The 22,920-nt window shown below is 38.4% G+C and overlaps 1 protein-coding gene across 3 annotated transcripts in view; it reads left to right on the top strand.

Moving 5' to 3' along the window:
• cdc14b (cell division cycle 14B) overlaps nt 1-22,920 on the top strand; it is a 93,379-nt gene that overhangs the window by 56,382 nt on the left and 14,077 nt on the right. For 2 of the 3 annotated variants that reach the window (XM_060838481.1, XM_060838490.1), the window contains exons 10-13: nt 499-637; nt 2,415-2,580; nt 8,434-8,546; nt 21,870-21,917. In XM_060838481.1, coding sequence (XP_060694464.1) covers nt 499-637; nt 2,415-2,580; nt 8,434-8,546; nt 21,870-21,917 — 466 coding nt within the window. Of the gene's footprint in view, nt 1-498; nt 638-2,414; nt 2,581-8,433; nt 8,551-21,869; nt 21,918-22,920 lie in introns of those variants that run through there. The other variant, XM_060838499.1, reaches the window with a different exon arrangement.

Here is a 22,920-nt window from a genome sequence, read left to right as displayed (position 1 = left end):
TAATAATGATATTAATAACAGTGCACGCATCATCTGAGCAATAAACTAAAAAAAGTGTGAAAATGTTTTTCAAAAAATAAATTGTAAAACACCAAGTTTCAGCATGTCAGCATCTGAAGTGATTGGCCCCACCTAAGCCTGTCTTTGTCTTCTAGAAATTAATGGTGATGAATCATGTTTTCTTTGAGACTTTAGACCATGCAGACATTATAATTCTCTCTTGGAAATTCATTGCCTTTGCAGTTTAAACCAGAAATAAGTAGCGGATTGCCATCTTTAAATTCAATGGTTTAGATTACTACGAGCTTGAGAAGGGGTAGATGGACAAAGGAATAAAATTGATCCTTTTTTTTGTAATGAAATACTTTAATGTTGTTTGAATTATGCATTCTATTTGTTTCCCTATGAATCTCGTTTAACATGCTGCTGATACTTCAATTTAAAACTTTCCAAAATGAGAGAAATGACTCTGTGCTTTTGTTTCCCAAAAACAAATAGCTGGCTTAGGCCGAACTGGTACTCTTATAGCATGTTATATCATGAAACACTACAAACTAACAGCTGCAGAAGCCATTGCCTGGATCAGAATTTGTAGACCAGGATCTGTTATAGGACCTCAACAAAACTTTTTAGAAGAGTGAGTACAATGCTGTTCTTAATTAAAATATTATGAAGGAACATTTAAACAGTTCTAATAAAAGTATTTGCTGATATCTGATATGTGCTAAAACTATATCCTACCTTATGGTAGGAAAAATAAATTGGTGCACAGTTGTCGACAGTTTTTCATGAGTAACATGTTGGGATTCTACGTAAACTTAGTTGAAGCTGGAATATAAAGTACACAAGCCACGTGGTGTTTTTAGGCAAGGTAAGTGCAGCACTGGAGCAAGGAGGGATAAGTTGAAGAGAAGTTCATAAATCACTAATCTGTTCTTAAAAACTGTAAAGATACCTTCTGAAAGTGGCAGAGATTTGAGAATATATCTGACATGGAAGGTCCACAGAATTATGTAGAACATAGTTTTGGATTAAATCGTATAGAGTTTGAAGATTGCTGTTTGGTATATAATCTTCTTGTGCAATGTTAAAATGCTACAATTGAGGTCATTCACTCAAAGAAATACGAGAAAATCAATCACTGATTCTCAGTCATGATGTATGATACCATCCATTGCAGAAAATTCAAATATGAAGATGGCTATGAAACAGGAATGGAATTGACATCATTGCCCCCTTTTGATTCACAGCCTGTTTGCTCACTTTCTAGGTTCACACATTAAAATCTGAGCTTGGGTGAATCACCTGTGGTGCTTTCTCTAATCAAATTTCACTACCTTCAAAAATAAGAAGCGATAACATTGAAAAAGGCAGATGCACAAAAATTTTGGAAACATTTTTTGGGGGTGATTTATTGAGGCACATTAACATAAGAGCATAAACATTTGTAATTTTGAAACTTTTTGTCCTCAGTCTGCTTGATATAGCAGACATTTTTTGACAGATGAGTGAAGAATGGTTGGTTGAAAGGAGTTTTAAGTTGGTAGAATTCTTTTATTCAGTATTTAATTTTTTATAACTTTAATATTTTGTTTGAAGCCCTAAGTAATAACTAAATGTCACAATTTTTCTGGGGATAAAAACAAAGTCATCATAGGCTGCTGTCTTGGAGCAATGATCAGTGTAATCCAAGAGGGCTGAGGTGGAAGTGGTGGGGCTTTTGTGGTACTTTAACCAGTACAGAATTGAATCCACTCCTACTGCCTTGCAAACCAGCTGTAATCAATGGCTTAGTGTTTTGATTAGCTGTAGTAATAAAATAAAATCTATTTAAAATTTATTCCCTACATTTTCCTCCAGCAACTCATCCATTTCAACAAAACAAAAAAAACCTGAAGAAAAGAAAATATGACAAGTGCAGTAAATTTTAGTGTTAGGTAAGAATATGTTGGATCAAATAGAAAATCTAAATAAAAATGCTTGGGAGAAAATGAAGATCAGAGCCAATTGCTTATACAGATGTTAGGTTTTGTAGTTCAGTAAAGAAGTAATGACCTCATAAATGGTTTATTGGTATTTCACAGTTTGCGACTCTGAAAGCTTTCTTTCCCCTAAGTTGGAGGAGCTGGTGTGATCAAGGTGGTCTGATATCTGTTCGGACCTGCAAGCAAGAAGTGATACATTATAAATTGAATAAATTAAGTTGAATTAGTTAATACAGATGAATTCATAGCACTGTAAACAGAGGTGTGGTCAGGTCTGGAGTTGCTGGGCAAAGACATTATAGATTTAACTTTAGGCCAGAGGAGAATGAGAATGTACTGGACAGTTCTGTGTAGAAACAAGGATGAGTGCTTCTCATTCCTACGTACTTTCTATTTTTCTAACCTTTTGGTTTATGCTATGTTTGGTAGGAAACAAGCTAATCTCTGGGCTCAGGGTGACCTTTACCGTGCAAAATTAAAAGATCAGCAAAATGGAAAGGACAAGGCCGGTGTTACCCGTATCCTTTCTGGGGTTGATGATATTTCTATTAATGATAATCAGAACATGACAATTGATGACCAAGAATGTCACATGGTAAGTGAAAGTTTGGTATTTCCTACTGCCATTGTTGGATAACATTAATCAAGTTTTACAGCTTTACTGCATTTCATAGAAATGTTTAAGTGTAATGTTGTACAACAGTTATCCTAAAAAATTGTTTAGGAAAGTAACAGTATTATTTAATGACTTTTCCTAATTATGAAGAACAAGAGAAAGGCAGCCACAACTCTGGCATGGGCAGCACTAGCAACCTTCTCAGCCACATGCTGTCTGACCAGGTGCAGAAATTGGACACCGATCCAAGTTGGAAGGGAGAAAAATCCACATCATGGAATCTATAGCCTGAGGTTTTGATAAATGTGTATGCCAATGCATGATGGAGCTAAGGATTTTACAGTAGCCTGGTATTGGTATCTGCAGTCCCCAGCAGTGACCTCGTCCTTTCCATTGGACACACGATGGCAATAGTCGTTCAGGAAGTTGTTACTTGAAGGCGAGTCTCATAATTCCGCTCAACTGACTTGTTCTGTTCCTCACCCTGGGGTTCTGAGCTTGGTTCTATAGTGATAGGAAACAAGTTATGGGTGAGGGAAATTGATGTGAGGAGAGGAGGAATGGACAACATTAACAGAGAAAGTAAGATGCATAGGGCTCAAATGAAACTGAGTGCCAGTGTTAGAAGTTCAGCTGGATGTAGGAGGCACTTTTTTTCCCTAATTCATAGGATGGGTTTAACTAGCTAGGCCAACATTTGTTACACATATATAATTGTGCTTGAGAAGTTGGTGTAGGTTAACTACTACGTTGAACAACTGTAGACAATTTGGTGTAGCTAGACCTATAATACTGTTAGGGAGAATGTTCCAGGATTTTGACCCTGCATAATTGCAGGAAATGATATTTTCAAGTCTGGTCAGTGAGTGACTTGGATGGCAACTTGCAGGTGATAGTATTCTCATGTATCTGCTGCCCTAGTCCTTCTAGAAAGTAGTAGTCATGGGTTTGGAAAGTGCTGTCTAAGGAGTTTTGGTGAATTTCTGGAGAGTGAAGAATGAGTGAGTGAAGCTTTGCATTGCGCTGATCTGAGTTAATTTGTACAAGAGAATGATGAAAGATCAGAGTGAGGAGATTGGCTTTGACAATTGATATGCCACTCACCTTTTCCACACTCCGGAGGGTTTATGATATTCTTGGGGCTCTATCCAGGTTTGAGGAACCACACTGCTGTTGCTTACTTGATCAATCATTTGCATTCGCATCATCTTGGTTGACAGACTAGTCTCTTCCTCCAACCGTGTCAAATATTGCCTCACTCATCCCATGGATCCTCCAGTAAGGTCTTCAAGGGAAGGTTCTGAGAGAGTTTTCCCCAAGTATTTACTCCATTCCTGTGGTTGCAATTTATGTATGGTTCAGCTATTCTGCTCCTGTTTGAGTTTCTCCTTTGCTGAGTTTTAGGCATCAACTTGCCTAATCTCTGATCAGGAAACACAAATGAGTTGGCAGTGCTGTGACTGAATTCCAGAGTCCCCGTAAACCGTTGTGATGGAACAAATGGGTTTCTGTCCCAATACCAGTTTCTCTATTGTGGATAGGTCTGTGAAGAGTAAAATGTCCCCCATAGGGAATTGCTTGAAACAGAAAAAGCAATGTATCTCCATGAAATACCAGGAAAATGGGAAATCAGTTTTATGGTGCTCTTTGTTGGTCATCCTTTAAATGTCCACTTAGTACTGAAGGGGAATTAGCAAAATCAAATGATTGTGAATATATTTCCAAAACACACGAATAACCTTTTTATATTCTGCACATAATATAGAAACACGTCCCAAGGTGTTTCATGGAGATACAATTACAAAAAGGTGAATGCTGAGCCAAAAGCGATTTATTAGAAAGGGGAAACCAAACATATGATCATAGGTGTATATTTAAAGGAAGGACTTAACGGGACTAGGGATGAGAATTAGAATTAGATTCCCTACAGTATGGGAACAGGCTATTTGGCCCAACAAGTCCACACTGACCCTCCGAAGAGTAATCCACCCAGACCGATTTCCCCTATCCTATATTTACCCCTGACTAATGCACCTAACCCTGAACACTTTGGGCAATTTAGCATGGCCAATTCAACTAACCTGCACATCAAAGAATGAAGAAAATTTACAGCCCAGGAACAGGCCCTTCAGCCCTCCAAGCCTGAGCCGATCCAAAAGTATCTGTATCCCTCTGCTCCCCACCTACTCATGCATTTTTCCAGATGCATCTTAAATGAATCTACTGTGCTTGACTCTACCACCTCTGCTGGCAATGCATTCCAAATGTCTACCACCCTCTGTGTGAAGTACTTACCACGGGCATCCCCCTTAAACCTTTTGCCTCTCACCTTGAAAGCGTAACCTCCCGTTATTGAATCTTTCACCCTGGGGAAAAAGTTTGTTTCTATCCACCCTGTCCATACCCTTCATGATTTTGTAATCCTCAATCAGGTCCTCCCCTTAATTTCCTTTTTTCTAATGAAAATAAACCTAATCTACTCATAGCTTTCTTCATAGCTAGCACCTTCCATACCAGGCAACATCCTCGTAAACCTTCTCTGCACCCTCTCCAAAGCGCCCACATCCTTTGGCAATGTGGCAACCAGAACTGTACACAATATTCTAAATGCGGCCGAACCAACGTCTTATACAATTTTAACATGACTTGCCAGCTCTTGTACTCAATACCCTGTCCAATGAAGGTAAGCATACTATATGCCTTCTATCCACCTGTGCAGCAACCTTCAGGGTACAATGGACCTGCACTCCCAGATCTCTCTGCCCATCAACTTTTCCCAAGGCTCTTCCATTCATTGTATAATACGCTCTAGAATTAGTCTTGCCTAAATGCATCACCTCACCTTTTTCTGGATTGAAAACCATCTGCCACTTTTCTGCCCAGCTCTCCAGTCTATCTATCACCTCCTGTATTCTCTGACAGTCCCTTATGCTTTCTGCTACTCCACCAATCTTGGTGTCATCTGCAAACTTGCTGATCATACCAACAGTGCCCTCTTCCAGATCATTTATGTATATTACAAACAACAGTGGCCCCAACACTGACCCCTGTGGAACAGCACTGGTCACCTTTTCTCCATTTCGAGAAGCTCCCTTCAACTACTCTCTGTCTCCTGTTGCTCAACCAGTTCTTTATCAACCTAGCTAGAACCCCCAGCACACCATGTGACTTCACTTTCTCTATTAGTCTACCATGGGGAACCTTATCAAACGCCTTACTAAAGTTCATGTATGTGACATCAACAGCCCTTCCTTCATCTATCAACTTGGTGACCTTCCTCGAAGAACTCTAAATTGGTAAGACATGATCTCTCCTGCACAAAACCATGTTGCCTAAAAATGATAAGCCCATTATTTTCTAAATATAAATCGATCCTATCTCTCAATACCTTCTCCGGCAACTTTCCCACCACTGCTGTCAGGTTCACTGGTCTGTAGTTACCTGGAATATCCCTACTACCCTTCTTGTAAAGGGGGACAACATGAGCAACCCTCAAGTCCTCCGGCACCTTGCCTGTATTTAAGGATGCCACAAAGATATCTGTCAAGGCCCCAGCTATTTCCTCTCTCGCCTCCCTCAGCAACCTGGGATAGATCCCATCCGGTCCTAGGGATTTGTCCACCGTAATAACCTTTAGCCAACCCAACACATTTTCCCTACTTATGTCGATGTGATCCAGACTGATCAAACTTCTATCTCTAATCTCAACATTCATCATGTTCCTCTCCTCCGTGAACACTGATGCAAAGTAATCATTCAGAATCTCACCCATTCGCTCAAGTTTGACACACAGCCTTCCTTCATTATCCTTATCGTTTAGTGACCAATCCTTTCTCTAGTTACCCAGAATAAAATGCTTTGGGATTCTCCTTAATTCTGCTCACTAAATCTATTTCATGATCCCTTTTAGCCCACTTGATTCCTCGTTTAAGACTTGTCCTCCTCTTCCAATATTCTTCCAGAACCCGTTCTGTTCTTAGCTGCCTAGACCTTGTATATGCTTCCCTTTTCCTCTTGGCTAGTTGTACAATTTCTCCTGCCATCCATGGTTAACGAATCTTGCCCTTCCTATCCTTTGCCTTCAACGGGACATGCCTATCCTGCACTTGCTTTAATCTATCTTTGAAAGCCTCCCACATCTCAAATATGGACTTCCCTTAAAATAGCTGTGTCTAATCCACATTTGAGCTTCTGCCTAATTTTAATATAATTGGCCTTGGCCCAGTTTAGTACTCTTCCCTTAGGACCACCCTCTTCTTTATCTACAAGTATTACATCTTTGGACTGTGGGAAGAAACCAGAGCACCCAGAGGAAACCCACACAGACACCGGGAGAATTTGCAAACTCCACACAGGCAGACTGTCACCAGAGGCTGGAATCGAGCCTGGGTCCCTGGTGCTGTGAGGCAGCAGTGCTAACCCCTGAGCCACCGTGCCGCCCGGTGTTTGATACCAGAGTCTGAAGAACAGGAAATTTTGGGAAGCAAGGATGTAGAGTACAATTGGGGAAGGTTAGATATGGGTAAAACCACTGGTCAAAGTCAAAAGTCACATGACACCAGACTACAGTCCGACAAGTTTGTTTGAAATCACAAGCTTTTGGAGCATTGCTTTTTCACCTGATGATTTCTGGTGATGTTTTTCTATTAAATAATTAAAATATGCCAATTTCTTTTTGGCAAATGTTGACTGTAACTTCGTATAATGAAGCTTACACTGTATGTACTTCAAGATTATTCCAAGCTGAAATTTAATCTTTTCAGTTGAGAATAATGCATTTTGAATCACTTGTTACCTCATTTTTAAGAGCAATGCTGTTACATTTTAATATAGATGTTTAATGCTACAATGCATAATCTTTCAGATACTTTGCTTCATTTCAGCATCATGGGCTAGATTTTACACTTCACTCCACCCCACAACCACCAGCACCATCAGAGGACTGCCTGCATGCCTGTCACCTGCCTGTTCCCTTTGTGGAGTTGTCAGGCAGTCTGTCCACGCTTGGCCTTTTGAGGCCTCTTAATGCCTCCTTTCTAACCTACATTGCTTTTTAATACTACAGGAGAGGGAGGCCCAAGCCATGTGAAGTGGAAAGACTGACAGCCTTAGCCGCACAAGATGGTTGCCTGACAAAGGGAGAGAGAGCATGCCTCATTTTGTGGGTTCCTTGACCCTATCAGTGGCACCTCCTCCATCTCTACACAGGCATAGACTCTTACACACTTATTCTTGTAGCCAGTATTTAATGACTGGTCCAGTTCTATTTCTGGTAAATGGTGCTCCCTAGAATGTTAATCATGAGTTAAAAGCATGCAGCGCTAGAAATGCTGAGTAGGTGTGCAGCATCTGTGGATTGATAAATGCATTTCAAGTTAATTTTGAATTATCTGAAATGTGAATCCTGCTCCCACACTTGATTTCTATCTTCAAGCATTTCCTTTGTTTATCAAAGAATTTCTAGCATCTTGCAGTGTTTTGCCGTTGTGGAGAAATTGAAGACATTTAGTAAGGGAGCTGTAAAGGCGAGCACTTCAGGACATTTTCTGTATCAGAAAATAAAACAATTTTGGTTATAGCTAACTTCTAATATCCCTATTATTTTGGAATCTACTGTATAATTTAAACAATGGATTTGAAGATGGCAAACAATAGCAAGCAATTAGTTTACAGTATTCGTTCACAACATTTAACAGGACAATATATGAAATTTGTTTTTCTTGGTTGCGTTGTGATCTTCAAATCTTTCATACATGTAATTGGTGTGATATTGATTTAGTTTGTTTTGAAAAATGTTAATTAGTCTGATTTTATTTATTATTTTCTCTCCAGTACAACGATAATGATGATCACTGCAATGATAAAAATGAACTGACCCAAGGAGATAAACTTCGGGTATTGAAGAGTAGAAGACCAGCTCGAGCTGTAACCACTGGATCTATAAAGTGAGTATCTAGTGCTATTAAAATTAGGTTCAATAGTATCTGATGCCTGTAGCTAGAATTCCCCTCAAACTTTGAGGTTTTATCTGTGGATGAATATATTTTCTTTTTAATCAGAGAGAAGTAATTGTTCCTGGACAATGAAACGCATTGCTATTTCACATTGTGTCTACATGATTTGGAGATGCTGGTGTTGGACTGGGGTGGACAAAGTTTAAAAATCGCACAACAGCAGGTTATATTCCAACAGGTTTAATTGGAAGCACTAGCTTTTGGAGCGACGCTCCTTCATCTGATGGTTGTCAACCTAATTAAGGTGCGGCGCTCCGAAAGCTAGTTCTTCCAATTAAACCTGTTGGACTATAACCTGCTGTTGTAATTCTTAACTTTGCGTTGACATGATGTGGTCTTAGGTAAATAATAATGCAGTTAGCTGGAGAGCAGGCATTCCTTTGAATCCAGTAATGTGCCTTTAATACTTGTATCAAAAACCTCTCTCTTACACCTATGGATATTTCCATACCTTATACCAATCATCAGTGTAACTTTTCAAATAAGTTGGGTTGGCTAAGCATTTTTAAGGGGGATCCCAAAGATGTTGAGACTTGCTGAAGAGTTGCACTATGCCTAAAATTATTTCATGCGCCCCTTAAGGATGGAAAATTTCTCTTTTGCCTCTTATCAATCTGGGCTGACTGTATCCAGTCAGATAATTGTACTTTATCCACTCTATGGGGCTTGTGATTATTGCCATGAAATCTATTTGAACTTACGGCTGCATCTTCCATGAAGCCATCTGAACTGAATTTTGTGCCTTATTTCAAAGAACAAGCTTACTGTTTTTTGTCCCCTGATTGAATAAAGCTGGTCACACTTTGAAACATAAAACATTTCACATAAACCATATACCTAGAGATCGGGTCCTGCTGTAGGTTACTCCTCAGGGCTGGTGTAAGAATTAACCTAAGTGGATAGGAGATAAGAGACAAGCAGATGTTTATATCCATTATGATATTAAAATGTTGCATGAGACTGATACTTAGCTTGAGACAGTACAATTAATGGTAGCAATGCAAATATTCTTATACGTGGCTTGGTGTCTTGCCATGTAATTGATTTTATTTATTGCACATGCTATTTTCTGTCCGAACTGATGCAGAAGAATCTGGCGTACCTTTTTTTGAATTATGGTAGTGTCTGCTCCTACCCCAAATACTCCTGAAGGGAATAACAACATTCTGGGATGCAAACAGCAGGAATCTGCTGCTCTTTGACATTTGTGTGTTCATGAGTTACATATAAACTGTAAATGTTGACAGATTAATGAATTGCATTTGAACATGATTCTACTTTTGCCTGTAGCCTGCACAAGTGATGCAGCCCAGAATGAGCTGCCAGAGGAAATGGTGGAGGCTGATACAATGTAAAAGGCATCTGGATGGGTATATAAATAAGAAGGATTTAGTGGGATAAAGGCCAAATACTGGCAAATGGGATTAGGTTAATAGGGGTATCTGGTCGGTATGGATGAGTTGGACTGAAGGGTCTGTTTCTGTGCTGAACATTTCTGTGACTCTAAGTTGTATCTCTCTTTCTCTTTCTGCTCTACTCACCTTTCTGCTCACTCACCAGACACAAGTCAAACTTTCTTTTCAAGCATTTATTTTGAAATAATTTTATAAGCTCTGCTTCAGCAATGTTGTTTTTCCCTATTCTAATTGATCTCTGTAGTTCTTTTTTCCCATCTGCATTTTATCTTAAATTTGGTTGTGGTTTTGGTTGTGATGTCAGGAGCTGACATTTTACTCATGGTACTAAGAAAGGTGTTAGCACAAACTTAAAGGCAAACATGTTTGACTAATTTGCTTGAAATTTTGGAATAAGTAACTGAAGTTTGAAGGCAATGAAGTTGATGTGCATGTGGACTTTCAAAGATATGCTGTAAAATACCACATATTGGATTCAATTTTTTAAAAAATTGAAGCGTCTTCAGAAGAGATGGTAGCAGCATGGATTCAAAATTGGAGTAAAGGAGTTGTGGCAAATGGCTGTTATTCAGACTGGTAAAAATTTATGGAGCGGCTTTTCTCAGGGTCCAGTACCTGAACCAATAGTTTTTTTGATATATATTAATGAGATGGACTTGTGTGGGCCATGTACAATTTCTAATTTTGCACAAAAACTTAGAAGCAAAGTAAACGGCAAGCCTTCAAAAAGACATAGACACGCTGGCAGAATAAGTGAACATCCATTGCAGAAAGGTGTGAGTGCATTTTTGTAGAAAGAATGAGGAGAAACAAATTGCACGCTGGGAGGCTATGGCATATAGGTAGTGTCACTAGGCTCCTAATGTTCTGGGGACTCAACATGGCAGGTGGTGAAATTTGAATTCCATTTAAAAACCAGCACTTTCAATAGAACTTGTCTAACAATAATCATTGTTGATTATCATAAATGCCCATCTGGTTCAATAATATCCTGTAGACAAGGAAATCTGATTGTGGTCTACATGTGACACCATGTCCATTGATGTGGTTGACTCTTAACTATCCTGTGACATAGCCTTGCAATCTATGGGCAATTAGAGTTGGACAGTAATGCTGACCAAGCCAGTTACACCCATATCCTATGAACACATTTTTTAAAAAGTTAAATGGTATATTTTTTAAGGGGGTGCAAAAAGAAAACGACATGAGGGTATTTGTGCAGAAAGCTTTGAAGGTGGCAGAGCAGGTTAATGGAACAGATACAATCCCAACTTTCTAACTTTGAGGAACAGAGTTCAAAGAGGCCAGAAAGTTATAGTAAACTTTCAGAAGACACTTATTTAGCTCCAGATGGAAGTTGTGTCCATTTCTGAGCACCATGCTTTATGAAAGATGTGAAGCCTTTGGAGTTGCTGAGGAGCTTTACTGGAATTGCTCCAGGGATGCAGTTCTACAGTTGTGTGGCCGGATTGAAGTAACAATGTGGGTCTCCTTAAAGCAGAAAAGGCTAACGGAGATTTGATAACATTTAAAATTAGAAGGGATTGAGAAGGAGTGGGGCATACTTGGTTGAGCTGGCGCAAACCTGATGTGTTAAATAGCCGCCTCTCCTGTGCTGTACTAATTGTTATAACTCTTTTGTAAGCTTGACTATCTAAGGTGGATTTGAGGATGTACTTGATTTCCTAAGATTCTCTTCATTAGATTTACTAGATTACCCAAAATGAGGTGCATAGTGTAGGATGATGAAAGTCTCAAACGGAATATTGCAAAGATAATCTGTAAGGTTGCTTACACAGCACACCAGTTGACACTCATCATTTCTTCATAATCCTTTCATTATATTTGTCCTCTTAACTGTGTTCTGAAATGACCCAGCAGCTCGAGGGCAATTAGAAATGTCATTTTCTATATCTTTTAAAAAAAAGAGAAATAAAATGCTCTCCAAGTAACATCACCATGAGCCAATCTGTCTAAACTGCGAACATAGTTAAAATGTGACATTCTATTTGGGTTGGGAGTGTAGGTTTTTAGTTGATTTATTGGATGTCTATGGAAATATAACCATAATGACCAATTTTGTCTGTGCTAAGGAACTGAATCACTTTTTTACTATTGGGTCAATCTCATCAATATCGATATTACCGATTTTATGCATCTGTATAATCACTGCATTATTAACAGCAACACCTTTTTTAGGGACTGTTTGAGATTTAATTCAGTGCCAATTAAATTGGAAATATGGACGTTTTTGTGCTGTGGAGACTCTGATCTCACAGGAAGACTGTAAACATCGCCAAATTAATTTAAAATGTAATTCTTCCATATCTATTTGGAAGGGAGCTTTCCATCCCTTTGTGAGTCTTATATTGAATAGTAGTAATATTGGCGATGAAAGGTCAATGTACTTGAATTATTCAATCAACCACCCTGTTCACCTAAAGATAACTTCAGATTCTGGCTTTAAACAACTTTCTTGGTTAGCACAAGAGGAGCCAATCCCTAATGGCAGTTTAAACCATAAGTTTACGAAGTGCATGTATCTCAAGATTATTTTTTACCTAATTAACCAGTTTGTTTCTAGATTGTAGTGCATGCTTTTTGCTGTCTGTACTACATTTGATGTGGAGATGTCAGTATTGGACTAGGGTGGATAAAGTTAGAAGCTTGTAGTTTCAAATAAACCTGCTGGACTACAACCCGGTATGTGTAATGCAGATATGTGTCACAGAACAAATTTTCATACTAGTGTGTTCTGATGATTTATAAAAGCAAGCAGTACCTTACAGCTTCTGTTCCAAAACATCATGATGTTTGGAAGTTTACCTACATCTTGAAGGTAACTTTTGATCAGATCCTGATTTCAGAATTTTTACATGTGAAAGCATCTACATGTCTACTAGATTCAGTGATCTGATAAAACAGAATTTTTTTTCATCCAGCTCTTAAGTGAACTTGTGTTCTATTGCGAAATGGAAACTGGAATATTGCATGCTTGATTGAGAAACTAGACTTTCATAAAAGGATTGTGTAAGTTGTATACACAGGTACAGGAAATGTTGACTTCGCTTGATTAACATGTTATTTTTTGGTGATTATACTGCCTCAGTGCTTACACAAAGTTAAGTAGTAGAAAATATTTAAGTCTTCTGCTTTTGATACTTCAATTGCCTGCTTTATCAATTGATTTAGGAACATTAGTTTTATTTTTCAAAAAATTATGAATGTGTGCTTATAAATAATTTTACAAATAATGTTATTACTAAAAGTATCACTGGTCAGTACATAGTATACCCTGTATGAATGGGCAAGGGAGAACCATGGATTGGAATGGAAGATATGAGAGATTGTGGGATTAGATGGGAGGTCTTTAGTTGGCAAGAGGCATAAAGGTGACATGGAGATTGGGTAGGGGCAGGGTTAATGGCATATGAAGGGTGAGGTCTCAAGGGCATAAAATGTAAGTAAACAATTGGGATGGTGTCCTAGAGAGCAGTAGTTTGTCTATTAATCAGTGTGGCCCACCACTCAGTTGCTCATATGGTTGCCTCCCATCTTGTTCAGGGGCTGGAGAGATCTATTCTATCCTGCTACCTGTCTCACCAGATCAAAAATATCATATAAAGAGGCACAATACCAAGTAGCACCTGCAGAATCAAGAAATTTCACAATTTGAGGTTCTGCCTCTTCAGCAAAGTCCAACTCATTTCTACCAGGTGAATTTTCTCATGTCTGTGTTTACCTATTTTTAGCATAGATTATTCAGAAGAAATGAATAAGTGAAATTTGATTCTTGTGGCCTGTTACTTGACTGTTCAGGGTTTGGACTCCATGCAAAGTATTCATTAGGCTGTCAGTATCCTGAACAGATAAAAGCAGTTTGTTATCTATGTTTCCCGTGACATTTTCCATCTATTCACCAAGTCTTTTAACCTCCAGCCACTGGTTCCAAGTGGAATAAGAATTCCAGATGGAGATAATTTATTTTATAAACATGTTAAACAGGATCTGTGAGGAATATTTGCAAGTAGAAGTGTTAATTCCTGATGGCGCTAATGTCACAGCTTGTGCTATTGTAAAGTGACAGGTACAAATATCAAATATCAGGTCCTCTAAGGTCAACAAGAATCCATATCATTATTGTTGGAGTAAAGTTTAGAAAGCGCTGGATTCCATCTCAACACATGGAAAACATCTGCAAAGTCTGGAGAAGGTGTAAAAGGTATTTACTGGGATGATGCATGACTTGAGGGGTTATAACTGTTGGAAAAGGCTGAACAGGCTGCAAGAGTGAATTTCTGTGGAAAATAGGGTCACTAGTGTAGATGTAGATAAAATAATTCCTACTATGTGGAATCCAAAATAAACGGTTGTTAATACAAGACTGTTACAAGATGGCAGGAGCATCCTCCTTTACTTGAAATGGTTAGGCGCTGGAGTTTTCTGCAAAATGGAGCAGTTCAGCCAAGTGGTATAGTTCCACTAAAGAGAAGGTAGCCAATCTCATGATTGAGATAGAAATAGAAGGATATGCCAATAGGTTTTAGGTTGAGGAAGGTGATAAGAAGCTCATGTGCAGCAAGTAAAACTGGCATAAATCTGGTGGGTCAAAAACAAGTTTCAGGGATATTGATGCTGCTTTTCAGGCTCACTCAAGATTGATTTCCCAGCAGATTGGGAGAACTGCCCATGCTACAAACAGTACATGATTCCTGGGAAATTAAGTTAATGCTGTGAAAAGGCCCTTTTTTTGATTATCATAATTCAATATTTGTTAACCTTCTATATCCAGCCCAGAGTAAAAGTTTCTCATTTGTCCATGCAAGTTGAAGTTCTCAAAGGCTAAATAATGCTTTCTTAATGATCAAATGATCTGTATGCACTCTTATAGAAATGAATAACTGCATTTTGCATGGCGCCTGGCTTTCGCTTTTGTTTCAAAATTGCAGCTTTATTGCAGTTACTTTGCCTATGTCATTTTAGTTGAAGTCTTTCTGCACTCCCATTTGTATTTTTTTGTTCATCTTTCTCCCTTTCTAGATGGCTCCTAGCTATGCTGGTATCTACACTGTGTAGCATTGTCATCTGGTGGATGGTTTGTGCCTACCCTTCTCCCATCCTGCTAATCTGTCTAGATGGGTTAGGAAACTAGTAATCTTCAGGATCCAGGCAGGTAGCACTGTAAGTGTGCCACTTCCATTTCTTTTAAAAGACTAATCAGTGCGCTCGCTGTGTCGCATTTACCAATCTCTTGCATTGCATGCTTAATAACTTTCACTATTCTGTTTCTTGAACTCAGTGGAGATGTATTTTATTTGATTCATTTTGTTTTTAAAGATTAAGTCATTGATACCTTTGGTATTTCTACTACTTCTGGTGCTGGTTTCACAAAACTAAAATTCTTTTGTGGTTTTGTAGATATATGTAAATTTCCCATGTAGTCCACAAATGTTCATTATAATGTTTTAACCTAATTTTGTTTCTTATTGTACATTTATCCATGGCAGTTGTTTATTGTGAATGTAGTCTTTTTTTTCCTAGCATCATAGAATCCCTATAGTGTGGAAGCAGGCCATTTGGCCCATCAAGTCCATTTTCCGAAGAGCATCCCATCTAGACCCATCTCTGTAAACCTGCATTTTCCATGGCTAATCTGTCTAGCCTGCAATCGCTGGGCGCTATAGACAATTTAGCATGGCCAGTCCACCCAACCTACACATCTTTTGGACTGTAAGGGGAAACCACAGCACCTGGAGGAAACCCACGCAGATAGTGGCCCAAAGGTGGAATTAAACCCAAGTCCTTGGCACTGTGAGACTGCAGTGCTAAACACTGAGCCACTGTGCTGCCCTTTAACTTTCTACTTTAGCTATTTCTGTTTGCGTGATTTGAGAAAGAAGCATAGTAATAAAGTTTTGATTGCAACAATTGTTGCAAATTACCTAACTGGCTTATTTAGCTACTGCACAGGATACTTTTATGTACTATATTCAACCTAGCCAGATAATAAAATTAGGGTTGGAAGTTATCTATGGTTCTTTATGGCTAATAATCATAAGATTTGGTTTACAGAGGCTATTTTCTTAGTCTGCTGTGTTACATTCGCTTTAGGGTTTTGTAATTGAAATATAGCACTTTACAAGGCACAGTATATGTATCTCTGTAAAATAAAGGTTGCTCGTACCCATCTTTGTATTGAAGGATTGTTGTTACTGAGGAACGTACAGTCATAACCAGTGCGAAATCAAATTGTCACTATAACCAGAATCTTAATCTATGTCATTTTATTATTGGATGGGTAAAATTGGCTGAAAAGCTTGATTTTGTGCTGCTACTTTCTTGCGTTAATGTCTGAAGGATAACTCCTCCAATCAATATTCAATGACAGAATCTCTTTTTTCTCCTCAGTTATTTTGAGCCTCCTGTTTTCAATTTCCAGCATTATCAATCTCTTTCTCTCTTAGTCTGCACCCCTCTAATTATCCTGCACTCACCTTCTTCACCAAGTTCTCATGCTTTGAAACATAGCTAATCTGTCCTTGTTTCCTTTGAAAATATTTACTTATGATCTTTTCTCCTCTTCCATCATTCTGAGAACTTCATTGCTTTTCCAATACTCAACTACTATGCAGCTCTGTAGAGCATTTAGTTGACTGAAGACAGGATTTGTCTTGGGAGGAAGTTTTGCCCCCAAGAGATGCTGATCAATATGATTGACCAATATCTCTCTAATCCTAATGCATCACCAGAAACACTGCTGGAAATACATCCACTTCCAGCTGGGAACAATCAAAATATCAGGCATCTCTGTAGAGTTGGTAATGGAGGGCAGGATGATGCGCGTAGTGACGCAGATCTCAGTGAGGAGTGGTGGTAATCAGGAAAGGAGCTCCTTGATTGTGGAAGCCCTGAAAATTGCAGCTTGGTAGGATGTAACCATTAATTAACAATTTAAGGACCTAAACTGGGGCAAAATGTCTGGGCAACAGGAAGGATACCTGAAGAATTTTTAGCACCCAGTCTACAAAGCTATTATATGATTTGTCAATGGTGTGTAAAGCACTTTGAAACTTGTATCAGTGCAGGGCTGAATCTTCCAAAATGTAGGAACTACAGACACTCCCAATTCTGCTTTCTTTTTAACTCTGTGCTGTTTCTGTTAGGAAGCATCTGATTGAGGCCTCTTGAAAATCTGAGCGTGGTTGTTCTGGGAGCTTTCCAGCATAGCATGTTTTCAGCACTAGAGTTCAAGCCATACTTTTTTTACAGGTGGGAACTGGGTTCCCGGCCTAAAAATGTAGTGCTTTTCTGATAAGCTGGAAAAAGAAGATGAGTGGTGAAGGATGTGGGTTTGCCGAGTGGAGGAATCGTGCAAGTTAGATTGTGTTTGTTTAGTCGGGTTGGATGGCACATTGAGGGTTGAGCGTTGTCTGAAGAGGATTAGTTTTAGAGTGACCAGTTTTTAAACTCTAATTCTCCTGAGTAACTATGCAGACAAATAAGTCAGAACTCTTCAATTCCAATTCCAGAGTTAGAAGTCTTTTGAGAGAATTCCAGAGACTATGTAATAGCTCATCAGATGTTTGAACTTCTCAGCAATTCCTAGGTTAGAAGGCATTGGGACTTCTGAAGGTCCCGATACTAAAGTATTCATCTGGAGGCCAGCAGAAGTTAGTTAACTAAGGAAGCAAGTTTAACTTTTCTATACCCAAGGTTGACCCAACCCAATACTGTATATGAACAGCCGCATCGCAGTGTGACTTAGCATTGAACGTGACTTTTGGGAGTGGTGAGTAAGGAGAATCTTAGTCTCTTTGCAAATCTTGAACTTAGTTGCATTTCACATTTAACTTTGAACTGAAACTTAATGTTTATATTCTGAATTCAACTTAGTTTAAAGCATGGATATTGAAGCTCGTCACAGTACAGCAGATGAATTTAGTTAATTATGGAACGAGGTGAAACTTTTCTGTATTTGCACTGAGTTAACACTAAGCATCTAAATATAGGCATCTTTGTGTGACTTCAAATGGAGTGCTAAAAGTTCTGTGAATAAAGTTCAGGGAAGGATATACTCCTGTGCTTTTTTGAGCTTCCTTGCCCTGTAGGAATGATTCTTATTACGCAGGAACACTTTGATTGCTTGGTGAGTATCTAGTAAGTGTTTCAGCTCTGTCAAAGTTGCATTATTTTAGTAATAAAATAGTACAGGAAATAGACCCAAGATTAATAGAAGTTTTCTACCTGAATCTGAAACAAAACAGATGAACTGATAGCACAAATAGGGACAAATAAAAATAATCTAGTATCGAGCAGAAATATGACTGCAGGATGACCTGGATATTAAAGGGTACATGATATTTAGGAAGGATTGTTATGTAGGAAAGGATGGAGGACCATCTGTTTGATAATGCTAGTATGAGCACATTAGAGTGGTGACCCAAGTTCAGGAAACAGGGATGTGAAAACAGTTTGTGTAGAAGTGAGAAATGGTGAATGCACAAAGTCACCTGTGGGAGTGGAGTACAGGCCTGCTAACAGTAACTGCATGATTGAATGGAGTATAGAGGAAAAATCATGAGAGCATGGCAAAAGGAACATTGCACGTTTCTGGAATAAATTCTTGAACAGTGTGTTTTGGAGTCCAGTATAGAGCTGGGTGTACTAGACCTGGTGGTATGTAACAAGATAGGATTATTAGCAACCTTTTATAGTGATGACACCCTAGGTAACAGCAATCATTTGTTGAATTTATTTTCAATTTGAGATAGAAAGAAGCTGGTCCAAGACTAGTATTTTAAATGTTAGAGCAAGAGCAATTATGAGCAAATTAAAGCAGCGCTAGCCAAAGTAAACTGTCAGAATTAAGTTTGGAATGGTGAATGGAGACGCAGTGGTGAATATTTTAAGGAGTATTTCAGAAAACAGATTAATACATTCCAATGAGAGAGATTAAATGGACCTGTGGTTAACTAAAAAGGTAAGGTATTATCAAATTTAAAGAGAAATCATGTAATTGTGCAATGGTTGGTGACCGGTCAAGAAGTTTGGACATGACACAATGCAAAGTATGACTGACTAAAAGATTTTAAGGACAGAGAAAGATGGGATACAAGAGAAAGCTAGCCAGGAATACACAAGCAATTTCTATAGATCTCTTTTTAAAGAAATGAATTAGCAAAGTGTATATTGGTCCTGCAGAAAATAAATCTGGGGAATTAGCCTTGGAAATTAGAGATGACAGATGACTTGGTATTTTACATTGGTCTTCACTATAGAAAACATAAAGATCTCCTAGGAGAAGCTTTAAATGAGGAAATGGAGGGAGTGATGATCACCAGAGACGTGGTACTGAGTAAGTTGTTCAAGCTGTAGGCTGTCAAGTCTCTGGGTCTTAATGAACTTCAGCCCAAGGTCTTAAAAAAGGTGGTTCGTAAGATTAAGATTGATGCATTAGTTTCAATTTTGTAAACTTCTCTAGGTTCAGGGAAGGTTACATTGGACTGGACAGAGGGAGACAAAGCAGGAAACCACTGGTTGATTAGCTTAACAAAGGGAATTGGTTAGAAGCTGTTATTAAACATGTCAGAGTACTTTTCCTAATTCACATGAATTTTTCTGAGTCAGAATGGTTTCTTGAAAGGGAAATCATGTTTACATTATCTATGTTCTTTGCAGTAACATGTAATGTCAATTTACTGTACTTTCAGAAGGTATTTGATGTACCACCATGAAAGATTGAGGGGGAAAATAACATTTCGTGGTGTAGGGGGATAAGACGTCGACATGGACAGAAGATTGGTCAACTGACAGGAAATGTCAGGAGTAAATGGGCTTTTTTCTAGTTGACAAGATGCAACACAAATGATTTGTGAGAGATCAGTATTAGTTCAGTTTTTTTTTAACAATACATATATAAATGACTTGGATGAAAGGACAGAAATACAATTGCCAGGTTTGCTGACAATGTAAACTTGCGTAGGAAAGCAAATTGCAAAGAGAATACAAGGAGGCTAGCAAGGGATATGTATAGATTGAATGGGAAAAGATTTGCCACATAAGTATAATGTGGAAAAAATGTGAAATTGTTCATTTTGGCAGAAGAATCTAAATGATGAGTTCTGAAGTACTGAGGGATCTGGGTGTTGGAGTGCATGAATCATAAAAGGTCTGTATGCAGGTACAGCAAGTAATTAGGAAAGCTAATAGAATGTTATTGCTTACTGCTATGGAAATTGATTACACAAGGAGGAAGTGATGTTTCTATTATACAGGGCATTGATGAGACCACATCCAAAGTACTCTGCAGAATCTATCTTCATTTAGAAAGGATGTAAATGCATTGGAAACAGTTCTGAGAAGGTTTCTGTTTTAATCTAACACCTGGAATGAATATATTGTTTTATGAAGAATTGGATAGGCTATGTTTGTAATTGCTGCAGTTTTTAGAGTAAGACTTGACCTTCTTTGAAATCTGTTAAGATCCTGAGGGGTTTTGATGATGAATGTGAGAGAACGTTTTAAGTAGCAAGTGATAATGGTATAGAATTTGCTGCCGACATTGTTGGAAACTGACATGACATTATTTCAAAAGGAAGTTGGATGGACACACACAAAGGAAATAATTCTACACAGCTGTGATTTGAGTGGGAAAATGGGACTAATGGATTGTTTTCTGCAAGGGCTGAAAGGCTTCCTGTGATGTTTATGACTGATCTTGTAGCCCTAAGTGACACTGCCATTCTGAAGCAAAAATTGGGTACAAATTAAACTACAGCTCAGAATATAGTACGAAACTTCTCAAACAAATCTTCAGTCTTGCCCATTGCCTACGGTCTTGCAAATTACTCAGCCTGTTTTTTTTTCCCCTCCACTTGCTACCAAGTTTTCAATCTGTACAGTCCATTGATCATACAGCTCCAATTTTCACTTGAACTGTTATTAACCTTTACAAATTAATAGAATTTATAACTCTTACTGGTGCAAACCTTTTTTTTCTGAAGTTGTGCAACTTTGGTATTCTTTGTCTCAGAAGGCAGGGGAGGGGAGTGGACCAAGTGGGATAATTGAATATTTTTAAATCAGTGGTGGATAGATTCTTGTATGGCAGGGGAATCAAAGGCTATCGGCATTTCATTGGTTTGTGTTTTCAATTCAATTTGTCAATCAGCCATTATTTTATTGAATAGTGAAACAGTTTGAGAGGCCAAATAGTGTCTCTTTGCTGTTTTGCATGTTTATATGATACATTTGTCATATCCTGCAGCTTTTCTACTTTTTGTGCTATGTCTCTTCAAGTAATGTGTTTCACTTGGTCATATTTTCCACAACCTCTACATGCCTTCCAATTCCAGTACCATAATCCTCCATCACAGCTTTTCTCACATGCAGCCCTATAATCTGCAATTTATTGACCTAGTATTCTGTTTTAGTATGAAATCAAAACCTTTCCAGAAAGTTATAGAAAATTGTTTCTCTCAACAGTTCAGAATGCATCAGTGGCTTCTGAAGGGTAGTCATATGGGACTTGAAACATTTAACTGTTCCTTGCTCCACAGCTGCTTTCGACAGACCTGAACTTCTCCATGTTTGTTTCAATGACAAGCTAGTTTCACCATGTATTGGTTCTTAAACAAGAAATTTGATTCCTTTAAATTCCCCACATACATAAGACAATCCTACATTTAAGTGCTTGTCTTATTCTATTTTAAGGCAATATATTCTCTGTTCTGTTTTATAAATTGTATAGATCAGGCATTTCCATTGTGTCAGCAAATTGTGTGTTAGTTGACTTGCCATTTGTTCACCTGTCGAATTGATTTTGCATTACCCATTTCAGATTGGAAGAAAATAAAATGCACACCAGGTCGTCATCGCAGGCATTCAGGTAGGTGTCTGTTTCTTACTATGTTGCAATTGACCACTTCTAAATATGGAGTTTCTTTAGGCTTATCACATTATAATTGCCTTTGTTTAACATGGTCATATTATTTTAATTTGTTATTCTCTGCAATGTAAGAATATACACAGACAAGACAGCAAGTGATAGACAGCTATGCATCCCACAGCTGGTGGATCAGATGAAACGCTGCATTTCTGCTGCACTGTTCGTAAATGGTGTTGACAGTTAAACAACTAATGAGGGAAGAGTGAGTCGATAAATAGCCCATTCCTCAATGATGCACAATACCAGCAGCCAATACACAATAATGGTGGTGGGTGCCATCTATAAGATGCACTGCAGCAACTTGCCAAGCTTCCTTCCAAAGCACCTTCCAAACTTGTGACCTACAACTTTGAAAGACGAGCAATCCGTACGTGAAAACACTACTTGCAAGTTTCTCTGCTATCCACATACCATCCTGACTTGGAACTAACTTACTATTTAGTTTATTATTATTATTAGATTGAAATCTCAACACTTCCTTACAGCATTATGGGTATGCCTACAGCAGATTAACTGCAATATTTAAGAAGGTAGATCACCATCATCTTCCAAAGGGTAATCATTGGTAAAGGTGATTTGACACTTATGCTCTTCATAATTGCCCCAGAAAAGGTGCAAACTTGTGGCGAACCACTCTTTTGAACTATTTACAGTCAATTTGCTGGAGATATGTCCATACTGTAGGTATAAAGGGCATTTCAGAATTTTTTCCATTGACAGTAAAGGAACAGCAATATTGTTCTGCATCAGGGTGATGTTTCATTTGAGATATTCAAGTGAGCATTGGATAATTATTTAGATAAAACTAAAACTAACAGGCAAAGATAAGGAGGTTATCACTACACGATGCTGATTTTTAAAGAGTGAGCGCAGGCACAATGGTCTTAATAGTTGTGGGTGAAAGTTTGCTCGCCGATCTAGAAGGTTCATTTTCAGATGTCTT

Source organism: Hemiscyllium ocellatum, chromosome 2 (assembly GCF_020745735.1).
Source record: "Hemiscyllium ocellatum isolate sHemOce1 chromosome 2, sHemOce1.pat.X.cur, whole genome shotgun sequence".
Taxonomy (NCBI): domain Eukaryota; kingdom Metazoa; phylum Chordata; class Chondrichthyes; order Orectolobiformes; family Hemiscylliidae; genus Hemiscyllium; species Hemiscyllium ocellatum.
The sequence above is the reverse complement of the archived record's forward strand: the minus strand, read 5'-3'. Positions and strand labels throughout refer to the sequence as shown.